The 12,926-nt window shown below is 35.8% G+C and overlaps 1 protein-coding gene across 7 annotated transcripts in view; it reads left to right on the top strand.

Moving 5' to 3' along the window:
• FAM172A (family with sequence similarity 172 member A) overlaps positions 1–12,926 on the top strand; it is a 484,753-nt gene that overhangs the window by 264,432 nt on the left and 207,395 nt on the right. For all 7 annotated transcript variants that reach the window (XM_003899921.5, XM_003899922.5, XM_009208776.4 and 4 more), the window contains one exon: positions 11,844–11,963. In XM_003899921.5, coding sequence (XP_003899970.1) covers positions 11,844–11,963 — 120 coding nt within the window. The remainder of the gene's footprint in view (positions 1–11,843; positions 11,964–12,926) is intronic.

Below are 12,926 nucleotides of genomic sequence, written 5' to 3'. Positions count from 1 at the left end.
TAATCATTAGAGAAATGAAAGTTGAAACCACTCTGAGATGCCATCTCACAGCAGCCAGAATGGCCATTATTAAAAAGTCAAAAAATAACAGATGCTGGTGAGATTGGGGAGAAAACGGAACACTAATACACTGTTGGTGGGAGTGCAAATTAGTTCAGCCTTTGTGGAAAGCAGTGTGGCGATTTCTCAAAAAACTTAGAATTACCATTCGACCTAGCAGTCTAGTGGGATTTATTTTTATGGTGGAGTGTATTATATTCCTTTGGGTATATTGGATATATAAATCATTCTACCATAAAGACACATGTATTTGTTTGTTCATTGCAGCACTATTCACAGTAGCAAAGACATGGAATCAATCTAAATGCTCATCAGTGGTAGACTGTAGAAAGAAAATGTGGCACATATACACCGTGGAATACTACACAGCCATTGAAAAAGAATGAGATCATGTCCTTTGCAGCAACATGGATGGAGTTGGAGATCATTATCCAGAGCAAACTAATGCAGGAACAGAAAACCAAATACCATATGTTCTCACCTATAAGTGGGAGCTAAACAATGAGAACACATGGACAGAAAAAGGGCCTACTTGAGGGTGGTGGTGGGAAGAGGGAGAGGATTTTTAAACATACTTATTGGGTACTATACTTATTACCTAGGTGACTAAATAATCTGTACACCAAACTCCACAACACACAGTTTACGTATATAACAATCCTTTGCATGTGTCTCTAAACCTAAAATAAAAGTTAAAAGATAGCATTAGGAGATATACCTAATGTAAATGACGAGTTAATGGGTGCAGTACACCAACATGGCACATGTATACATATGTAACAAACCTGCACATTGTGCACATGTACCCTAGAACTTAAAGCATAATGAAAAAATTAATAAATACATAAACAGATAAAAAGATTGAATGCCTCCAATAATGTCTTGACACCTAAAAGGTAGAAACAAATTGATAGTCTCAAGGTATCTCCAGCTTATAGACATTTTTTTGTCTATTTTCATTATGTTTAAAGTTGAATCTTGTGAAATTGATATTTTTCAAGGTCAAAAATTTCTAATACTGGTACCTTATATGGTTCAATTTAATATTTTGAGACTGAATAATGTCCTTCAATTTTGAATATGTTTTTAGTATATGCATGCTATACTGTTACTTTTATGAATCCAGTATACACCTAGTACTTTAATCATCATTAAATACAAATGCATACAATTTGTAAAAGAGCATACATTTAAAATATGCCAAAATGAAGAAAACATTTTAATTTAAATTATTTAATTGGATAAAATAAAATTACGTCTCATGTGACAATGTAAAATATGTTTTACATATAACTGTTCTTATAAATGTTTTGTTCTATATTAATGCACAATTTATACTTGGTTAATACACAGAAGAGTTAAATAACAGAATCATCTAAAAGTTTAAAGCTTAAAGCTAAAGCACAAAATTTCCTTGTGTTTGTCTTTCTGGATTAGAGCCATATCTTCTGTGTTCCATTTTTTCTGGAAGGATACTCCACTGGCCAATTGCTGAAAATAAAAATTTTCTTTCATCTTATCCTTGTGGATTGGACGAGTACAAGATGGTAACTTACATTTTTGCATCCTCCATCCAGCAGACTAGAATATCTACCTTCCATTTGGATTTTATTGAGCCATACTTTTCCCAGTGGAAAGCCTTAACTTTTTAGAAGAAAGAATGTCGCTTTGTAAATTTTGTCATAAAACAGGTGTAGATTTTATATTAGTGTGATTTCTCCAGTTGATATCACCAATGTAAATAGCAAATCAGTGGCAATACTAAGGGCAGATGGTAGACAGTGTGGAGTGTGTGTGTACATATATACTTATATACATATTTATATGATGTGGACATAACTGAAATTAGTGACATAGGTATGTGGTGAAGTCACAGAGGTTAGATTTGATTATTAAAAGATATTTTGTTAATAGATACACTTACCAGTATAATCACAGATTTATATGAAGTAAAAAATCTTGAATTTTTGACTTTAAAATTGGACATTTAAAAAACCTTTACATCCATTAAGTTTTCAGTTTACTTTTTCCAAAATCAATTATAAGTTTAAAGTGTATATTATAGGAGTACTCACTTTTTGTAACTTTGTAGCAACAGGTTAGCTGAAGAAAAATCTGTCAAACTTGGCAATGGTTCAGAAAATATGTGAACCTGTCACTGTAAGCAGTCTCAAAGGGCGAAATGCATTACAGGAGCTAATTAACCTTAGAAAATAATTACACAAATATGCAAATGTTGTTTAGATAATTCCATGTGCTATCAGCTCAGGTAGTCCATCATAAATGCAATGCCTAGGTAGTAGAATCTGGCATAGTTGATAAGGCTTTGGTTACTGCATCACTTCTGTTTGGCATTTAAGGATTAATGATGGCAAGAGTACATTAGGAAATTCAACCTGTATTCTGAATGTAGCAGAGTTCTGGTGTAAATATCCTATGCACTCTGCCACCAGCAAATGCTAATTAATGAATTTAGGTCTTTTCATACACTTTGTACGTTAGCATATTCTAAAGTCATCGAATTTAAATCAAGTTGCTCAATACAAAATGCACTCTAATGTGAAATTCATGGGGAAACCTGTGGAATAGGTTTAGTATGTTTGCATTTCTGTAATTGAAGCATATTAGAAAGCCTTTCCTATTGAAATCTGTTTAGTCTCAAAATACACTGCTGATAATATACACTCTCTGGATTGTAGTCACAATCTATAAATATATAATGATTGTAGACACAGTGTGGACTGTGGGTTGGAATGACACAAATTTGCCTTGGAATAGCATCACCACATTTATAAAATTGGGATTTTAGTATGTATTATTAGTAATGTAATATTCCAGAAATATATATACACATATATTTAAAACTACTCTTAAATTTATTAATTTCTATGTTTAACATTTGTAGAAGGCTGCAAATATTTGGCAGAATTTGTTAAATCCAAAAATGATGGGAATCTAGCTTTCTTAAATACTGTAAATAGTAAAAAGCCTTAATTTTGTGAAAGCCTTGGGAAGTAACACATATGAAAGTTGAATTTTTTATAACTAAGGCTTATCTCCCTTATATTTTGTTTTCTAAAGTAATATTTTGAATAAAACTATTTAATTGTATGTCACTGGTCTTTCAGAAATGGAGTTCATATAGCATCATTAGCCTTCTTGAAATGACCCAGTGTCAATGTTGTGCTTGTCAGTTATTGTGCTTTGAATATGGCAATGCCCTTAAGTTGCTCATAACAATACTCATAGTCTCGCACTAGGTGCTGCATGTGCTCTTTTAATTTTTCTGGTTTTCCCGTTTCTTCAGTTAGTAGCAAACTTCCAACTATCACTTATTACTCTTACTTCTTCTTACTCTTAAACCTATTTGAAACAACCTTTCTCATTTGCTAGTTGGAAATGCTCAGTGGGTTCAGATGATATATTTGGTGTACACATGTTTTCATGTCAAATGGGAGCTAAACATTGTTTACTTATGGACGTGAAGATGGCAACAAAGACATTGGGGACTACCAAAGGTGGGAGAGAAGTAGGGGGCAAGGGTTAAAATACTAACTGTTGGATACTACGCTCACTGCCTGGATGATGGGATCATTCATATCTCAAACCTCAGCACTATACAATGTACTCATGTATCAACTTGCACATGTACCCGCTGAATCTCAAATAAAAATTAAAGTTATTTTTTAAAAGATTTGAAGATGTAAAAACCCTGCTCAGATGCTAATTCACCCTAAGAAGACATCAGTAATTGCTAAGTGGTATTTCTGATTTTCCTGTTGTTTATTTGTTTAGTATAAAAAGCATGCACTTTGTAGAAAGTCTGGCCATTCAGAAAAGTGTGAAGAAACTAAAAATAGAAAACTAGTCGTATTCCAACCATCAGTAGACAGCTCAACTGCTTTTAGTGTTTTATTTGATTTATTCTTTTGAAAAGTCTTTTTCAAGCTTTTTTATATGATAAAAATTATGCTACGTATCATATTAGATAAGCTGCATGTATTATAAACTCATAGAATAGCTACATAATATTTCATTCAACAGATAAACTATTATTTATATTTTCATTATTGGATACTTATGCTTTATCCAAAGTTTTGCTTTTATAAATGAGACATTGATGACTATTTTTGACCACCAATCTTTTGCCACATTCCAGATTATTAGAAGCTGGATTCCTGAAATGAAGCTTAAATACTCATTTGTTTTCATTTTTGAAATGTACTCCAAAATATTTTGTCCACAGTATCACTGCCAATAACACAAGCATTGTTAATTATTTTTTGAATGCCTGTAGCATGCCTTGTATTTATAGTTTGAATTAAAAAGATAATCTATTTTCAAGTTGGTTATATTCTAGAAGGCAGGAAAAGCGACTTGACATTAAACAAATTGAATAGAGAAGAACCAATGAAATGGTATAGGATTCAAATTAAGCTACCATGGCTGATGGTAGAGCTGGCAGGTAATCCTGAGCCAGCAATATTTTGCAGTTGTTTTAAAAAGGGCATGATAATAATACATGTAAATAGTTATAAATATGTTACATATATTTCTTATAAGACATTTCTTATAAATAACTAGTTCCATTTCTGCATGAGATTCTGACCTTCAGTTGACTTTCTGGCTCTTCTCCTGGAAGCCTGATATAGTGGTGTGTTCGGTTGAGTTTCCCAGATAATAAATTTTGAAATGGAAGTTTACATGCAGGAAGATGGTTGAGGAGTCCTCTTGGGATCAGCACTCGTAGGGGAGTGAAAAAAATAGAATTGGACAGGAGTTGAACTGCAGTGTAGTCACAACAAAGCCCTCAGCTAACCCCATGGTAGTCTCTGGATCTGAGATAACTTTACAAAGATGTTCTGCCATAGGCAAGTGACCAGGGGTAGGACTGTAAGCTTAAGCAAGGTTGCTTTTTGGCTGAGGGCAATTTCTAGAGTGCCTCAGCTAAGGCCAGCACTCCCACAGCTAAGGAAATGAGTGCCTTATAACTGAAGGGATTCTGGGCAGCACATCATAGCATTCACTCTTAAGTGGATGGTCGCTAGACAATACTGCCTGTGGTTTAAAAAAAAAAAAAAAAAAAAAAGACCCCTAATTTGTAAACTCCATCAGGATTAGTAGGAATTAGAACATGGTATACCATAGCTTTGATCTTCCCTGAGAATAGTGACTCAGAATTGATCACATCTCTTATGGGATGGGATCCTGAAAGCCATACCTATGGAGTTATTGCAAAGGTATTGGCTTCTGTGGGGTATAAGATTTTTTAAGCCAGAATAACTCCTGCATCTGCTCAAGGTGAGCCTGATTCCCTCACTCCAAAGTTAACACTCCATATTCGAAAGATAGTAAATCCTCAGAGGTTCTGGGGGTTGCCACAAGGACTGCTGCAAGGCTCCCACTAAAAAGTAGTGTCTGGTGGCTGCCCGGCTAGCAAGGTTGATTCCCTTTCTACATCTTTTATTTTTTTTTTTTTTTATTTTTTTTTTTTTTTTTGAGACAGAGTCTCGCTCTGTCGCCCAGGCTGGAGTGCAATGGCGGGATCTCAGCTCACTGCAAGCTCCGCCTCCCGGGCTTATGCCATTCTCCTGCCTCAGCCTCCCGAGTAGCTGGGACTACAGGTGCCCACCACCTCGCCCGGCTAGTTTTTTGTATTGTTTTTTTAGTAGAGACGGGGTTTCACCATGTTAGCCAGGATGGTCTCGATCTGCTGACTTTGTGATCCACCCGTCTCAGCCTCCCAGAGTGCTGGGATTGCAGGCTTGAGCCACCGCGCCCGGCCTCTATATCTTTTTTAGTCTATGGATGTCAAGTGTGGCCCAGAATAGTCTTACGAGTTTGATGGTTTAGTTGAGCCTATAAAAGACCCCCTTGTGGATATTGTAGACATTTTTCAGTTGAGTCTCACTTTTTAGAATGTTTGGTTTAAAAGTCTAAAGCTAAAAACTATAATTTCAGCTTGACCTTAGTCAAACTGAAGATATTTAAGTACTTGAAGCACATGGAAACTTGAAGTTTCTCTTTCCCACTGCTGACAGGCCATTAACAGATATTATCTCCATTGACTGTGGAGGAAAAGACTCAGCTATAGTACTATTATCTGTAAGCAGTAGAAACAACTGTGGGTTCTTAGCTCCCTTTAGTCATAGATGGGCCTGGCTGGCACTTTCCCTCAAATCCTGTGACTCACAAAATTTTGCTCATTTTTCTTTTATGATGATTCATTCTATCCCTTTCTTTCCATTCACTCTGCTACCACCCTGAGGAGTATTATAGTCTTTATCATCTCACATATGTGAATTACTGAACTACTCCTTGCCTTTAGGCTTTGTATAATCTGGGCTGCATTGCCTGTCTTATCTCAGACTGAGTTGCATAACTGAGTTTTGTCTAGGGCTCTCAGACTATTAATGTGTAATCCAGATTTTCCTGGAGCATAAGGTCCCTGGAAATAGATAGTGAGAGGGAAAGCTAGAAAGATAGTTTTAGAAAAGATGTTGGCTAAAGAGTTCCAGTTACTTTGTAGGCAAAATCATTTCAGTAAATGACTTTTTTTAAAGCAGTGGAGTGGCTTGATCAGAGCAAGGCTTCAAAAAGATTGATCTGGCAACAGAGTAAAGGGAAAAACTAGAACAAGGTTCCCCAATCCCCGGGTCACGGATTGGTACTGGTCCGTGGCCTGTTAGGAACTGGGCTGAACAGGAGGGATGAGCAGCAGGCGAGCAAGCCAAAGCTTCATCTGTGTTTACAGCTGTTCCCCATTGCTCACGTTACCACCTGAGCTCCACTTCCTATCCGATCAGTTGCAGTATTAGATTCTCATAAGAGCATGAACCCTATTGTGAACTGCGCATGTGAGGGATCTAGGTTGTGCGCTCCTTACGAGAATCTAATGCCTGATGATCTGTCACTGTCTCCCATCACCCCCAGAAGGGACCACCTAGTGGCAGGAAAACAAGCTCACAGTTCCCACTGATTCTACATTATGGTTAGTTGTATAATTATTTCATTATATATTACAATAGAAATAAAGTGCACAATAAAGGTAATGCACCTGAATCATCCCAAAACCATCCTCACCACTCTGTGGAAAGCTGTCTTCCACAAAACTGGTCCCTGATGTCAAAAAGGTTGGGGACCGCTGGACTAGAAAAATTGAGACTAAAGTCTATTGTAAGAAAACCTAAACAGTGGTGGGAATGGAAAGAATGAGACAAATAGGATCCCAACAGTATACAGGAAGAATTGGTGACTGAGAAGACAGCAGGGAGAACCTCACTGAGGTCAGATAGTATGGATTTATAATGGCCCATGAACCTTGGTTTCAGGACAGTCCAACAGGAACAAAGGAGGTAATACTCACACACTACTGCTTCTGAAGTCTTTATGTGTTAATACCTCTAACTTATTAAAGACCAGGATCATGGCATACTTATCATTCTTCCACCTCCACTTTCAGCACAGAGCTTAATGGGGACAGAGTAATCTAATTTATTATACACATACATATAAATATATATACACACACACATATATACATATAAATATATATATACACACACATATATACATATAAATATATATACACATACATATATGTAATCCTGTCCATATATGGAGTATTTAAGACCATCTCAGGTATTTAAGATGATTAGTTGTGCCAACCATCAATAGGTGGAAACTCTGGTAACTCTCCTTCTATTTTGTTTTCATATTTCTTTCATTGCGAGCTATAACTAGGGTGATCAGGTGTTCAGGATTTTTCTGTATAGTCCCAATTTGGACCTGTTTTCCCACTACAATTACTGATAATATCTTTCTTCTTCACTCTCAAAAGTTCAAACAACACATTGTATGGTCACTCCAGATATGTCTACAGAAAAGTACTAAATATGTATGGTTAGTTTAAATAATAACTATAAAGAACACACTTGTGTAACTGTCAAAGCAGACAAGAAATGGAATGCTGGTAGCCACTAAAAGTCAATTTCTTAGTCACAACTTCATTCCTTTCCTTAAAGTTAACTACTTTCCTCATTTTTATGATAACCATTTTCTTACTTTTTAAACTAATAAAAGATAAATTATCAAAGCCTAAAATCCCTATAAGGTTTTCCTTCCAACTCTTCTGTGTAGGTAATTTCATATTTATGTTACTAAGAAATGATTTTGGAAGTATGTTTGTATTTTATTATGTGACTACAAGGTTGTAGGTAATCAGCCTGAAGATAAATGTTGTGTTTTTGTTATTCATTTATTACACTAAGATTTAATGAACAAGAAGACATAGTTCTTGGCCTCAAGAATTTGATAATCTAACTAGTAATTACAGTACAGCTCCTTCAGTGCAATAATAGGAAGCATGCACAAGATGATGTTAGAAGACATTACCCTAGTCCTTGTGAAAAATAGAGCCGACTTTCCAGAGGAAGTGATATCTCATTTCAGTACTGAAGACAAGTAGAGAGTATGCAGTAGAAGGTGGTATGGGAAGTGAAGGCAGAGCACAAAGATCACTATCTGGACAAATGCAATAATCCATAGCAAGAAAAATATGGCATAATTAGGTTACTTCAAGTTGCTCCCTACAACTGGAACACAGAGAATGTTCTGTGTGTCTTCTCAGGGGGAAGAGGGATGTCTTTGGGGTCAAGATATTTCACAGGGTAGTGGTGAAAGATATAGTTCAATAGACAATGCTAGATCATAAAGGGTCTTGAATGCCATACTGAGGAGTCTGAACTTAATAAAGGGTCTTGAATGTCATATTAAGGAGTTTGAGGACTAGGCGCAGTGGCTCATGCCTGTAAGTGCTCATCCCAGCACTTTGGGAAGCTAGGGTTGGCAAATCACTTAAGGTCAGGAGTTCATGACTAGCCAAGCCAATGTGGCGAAACCCCATCTCTACTGAAAATACAAAAATTAGCCGGGCGTGGTGGCATGCACCTGTAACCCCAGCTACATGGGAGGCTGAAGCAGGAGAATCGCTTGAACCTGGGAGGCAGAGGTTGCAGTGAGCCAAGATCACGCCACCACACTCCTCTGCAGGCAAGAGAGCAGGACTCCGTCTCAAAAAATTAAAAAAAATAAAGGAGTTTGAACTTAATTCTGAGGACAATGAGAAAATTGGAGGATTCTAAACAGGGAGTGAGTACCTTGGCAACATGATCACGTTTGCTTTCTTGACAGGTTATTCTCACTACAGAATTAGAGCATGTAAGTGGTCAATCCTACAGGTCACTACTAGGCTAGGCTAGAGATTGTTGAAGCTAGGCTAGAGATTGTTGCAGTCATCCGCTTGTGAAATGGTGGTGGCTTGAGCTAACCCAGATGAAATGAGAGAAAAGTAGATGGATTTGAGAGACAGTTGGTGGCAGGATCAGTAGAATTTTCATGACTGATTATATGAGGAATTTGGGGCAGAGAGAAATAAAAGTTGATTCTCAGATTTCAGCTGGATATGGGGAGCTTAGACAATACAGATTTGGGGAGCTTAGACAATACTTACTACAGTGTTGGATTGGTTGAGTTTGACATGTCTATGGTACATACAGAAGGAAATGACCATTAAGTAGTTGGCTTTGTGGCTCTGGAGAGAAATTTAGGACAGAGCTAGACATAGGGCAAACTAGCTTCTAGATGGTAAGTGAAGCCATGCGTGTGGGGACCTTAGTAATTATAAAATTTCTAAAAAGGAAAACGTGATTGTGTGCATTATCTAATATCCGTGACATTCTTAGGAAATGAGTCTTTTAGTGTTCAAGCTTCTAAGAAATATTTGTACAAAACATTTTCATGAGGTTTTAGTTCTTCACAGTTTGCTTTTTGATCAGTATTATTTCACTTTTTAGTTTGTCTTTGTTTTTCACATTATCCAGGTTTTGGCTTTAACCACAATATGTCAGGCATAGAAATAAACAGCAAAATGAAGTTATTACATAACTTTTGCAACTTAAGCAACATACATTCATTTGGATTTAGCAAGTTAAGAAAAATGTAAAAGGCCTAGGTTTATATATTTAGGGTTTTTTCCCCCAATTCCAGAATATAGAAAATGCTTTTAGGAAAAAAGTGTATATATATATACACATATATATATGTGTGTGTGTGTGTGTGTGTGTGTGTGTGTGTGTGTGTGTGTGTATAATTTTCAAAAGAAAATATTATTCATTTTTCCTTATTTTTAGCTTACAGAGATACTTAAAATCTTATAAATAAAATAATTTAGATATATATAATATTAAATATTTTCATATCTACATATAGGAATGCAAATACATTTTTTAGTATTGTTTTATCAAAAGATCAGTATAACTTTCTGCTATATAATTCTAATGTACTTACTAATTTTCGAAGGGCCTTCAAAAAGTTCATGGAAAATGCATATTATGAAAAAATCTATACATGGATTTCATTTTTATTGCACCAAAATAAACTCTTACTAACTTGCTATAACATGCCTGAAGAGGATCTCATTCAAGGCACTAAGAAATACAGCGCATCAGTTTGAAAAGAGCACCTGTCAGAGCAACATGAATTCTGCTAAAATTGAAGCAAGAACAAGCATCAAATTTACAGTGAAGCTTGGGTAGAAGAATTGTAAAATCATTGATGCTTTACAAAAAGTTTATGGGGACAGTCTCCCAAACAAATCAGTAGTTTACAAATGGCTAACTCATTTGAAGAAGGGACAGGACAATGTTGAAGATGAAGCTCATGGCAGCTGACCATCTGCATCAATTTAAGAGAAAAAAAATCTTGTTTGTGCCCTAATTGATAAGATCAGTGATTAACAACAGAAACAGTAGGTGACACATAGACATCTCAATTGATTCCACCTACACAATTCTGACTGAAAAAATGAAGGTGAAAAAACTTTGCACTCAATGTGTACCAAAACTGTTGCACCCAGATCAGCTGTAGACGAGAGCAGATATTTCCATGGACATTTTTAACAATTTGGATCAAAATAAACATTTCTTTGAAGAATTACAACAGGAGATGAAACATGGCTTTACCAGTACAATCCTGAAGACAAAGCACAATCAAAGTAATGGCTACCAAGAGATGGAAGTGGTCCTGTCAAAACAAAATCTGACCGGTCAAGAGCAAAGGTTCTGGCAGCAGTTTAGGGGGATGCCCAAGGCATTTTGCTTATTGACTTTCTAGAGGTCCAAAGAACAATAGCATCTGTTTATTATGAAAGTGTTTTGAGAAATTTAGCCCAAGCTTTAGCAGAAAAATGCCTGGGAAAGCTTCATCAGAGAGTTCTCAACCACAAGAATACATCAAACAAGGGTAATTTTGTAGGAGTTTCTCTGGGAAATCATTAGGCATCCACCTTGCAGTCCTGATTTGGCTCCTTCTGACTTTTAGTTTTCTAATTGTAAAAAATGTTTAAGGGCACCACTTTTCTTCAGTTAATAATGTAAAAAAGATTGCATTGATATGGTTAAATTACCAGGACCCTGAGTTCTTTAGGGATGGACTAAAAGGCATGTATCACCACTTACAAAAGTTTCTTGATCTTCATGAAATGTTCAGAAATAAAGTTTCTTTTTTTATTTTTCTTTTAATTATATTTTTTTACAAACTTTTTGAAGTCCTCTTATACTCTCTAATTTGAATTTTCAATGTGGTTCTTTTGTATTATGTTTGTTTTGAATGAGCTATAACATTGTATTTCCTATGCTGTGTATGCAACCATTTAATTTAATTGTTGTTTGCTATGATAATAATTAGATATAGTATGTAATATATGACATTTGTTTCCCTTATAGGAAAATGGTTCTCCTGAAGAACATGCAATCTATGTTTGGGATCATTTCATAGCTCAGGCTGCTGCTGAGAATGTGTTTTTTGTTGCTCACAGCTATGGAGGACTTGCTTTTGTTGAACTGGTAAGTGCATATTTTACTCTTTTTAGTTCCAGTCTCCTTGTAGGTTTATCCCCTCTCCTTTCTTTCTGTTGGTATCAGTACTCTTTAGGTTATGTTATAAAGGGTGAAAATAACATATTTTGAGTAAATAATTTTTTGATGTTTGAAAAGAATTTATTTATTTATTTATTTATTTATTATTATTTTTTGAGACAGAGTCTTGCTCTGTCGCTAGGCTGGAGGGCAGTGGCACTATCTCAGCTCACTGCAACCTCCGACTCCCTGGTTCAGGCTATTCTCCTACCTCAGCCTCCCAAGTAGCTGGGATTACAGGCACGCACCACCATGCTCAGCTAATTTTTGTATTTTTAGTAGAGACGGGGTTTCACCATGTTGGCCAGGATGGTCTTGATCTCCTGACCTTGTGATCTGCCTGCCTCAGCCTACTAATTTATTTTATGGTGACAGACCTTTCTAGTGCTAACCAGAAAGCTTTCTGCCTGTTCCTTGTTTACATATTACTTTTTAATTTCTACATTATAGTGCCAGTTTCCATACATTTTGTGATATTTATTGTTTCCTGCTTTATGTGTACACCATTCAGGCTTATGTTATCTATAAAGTGTTTAAAATTTCAAGAGACCTTTTGAATACTTAATATTTTGATAGTTTTAACCTGACTTGTACTTAATACTTGATTAGAATTTTATATAATTAGTATGAAAACTACCAGAAAGCTTCCATTAATCTGCTTCTAACTAGAATGCATTGCTTAGTCATAGAAATCTTCATATTTCAAAGTAATTTGATTCTTAGAGTTAAGATTATATGTGTATGACAGAAAGAAACTACCAAATTTCTGAATTCTCCCTGTTTTAGATGCAATATTACAATGTTACAATCATGGACCAGCATGGTTAATGTGATATAATCAATTCTAATAATGGATTAATGAAGAATTCATGCCTCCCTGTCCATAATCTC

Source organism: Papio anubis, chromosome 5, assembly GCF_008728515.1.
Source record: "Papio anubis isolate 15944 chromosome 5, Panubis1.0, whole genome shotgun sequence".
NCBI lineage: Eukaryota > Metazoa > Chordata > Mammalia > Primates > Cercopithecidae > Papio > Papio anubis.
Note: the sequence above shows the minus strand (reverse complement) of the source record. Positions and strands in the feature narration are given on the sequence as shown.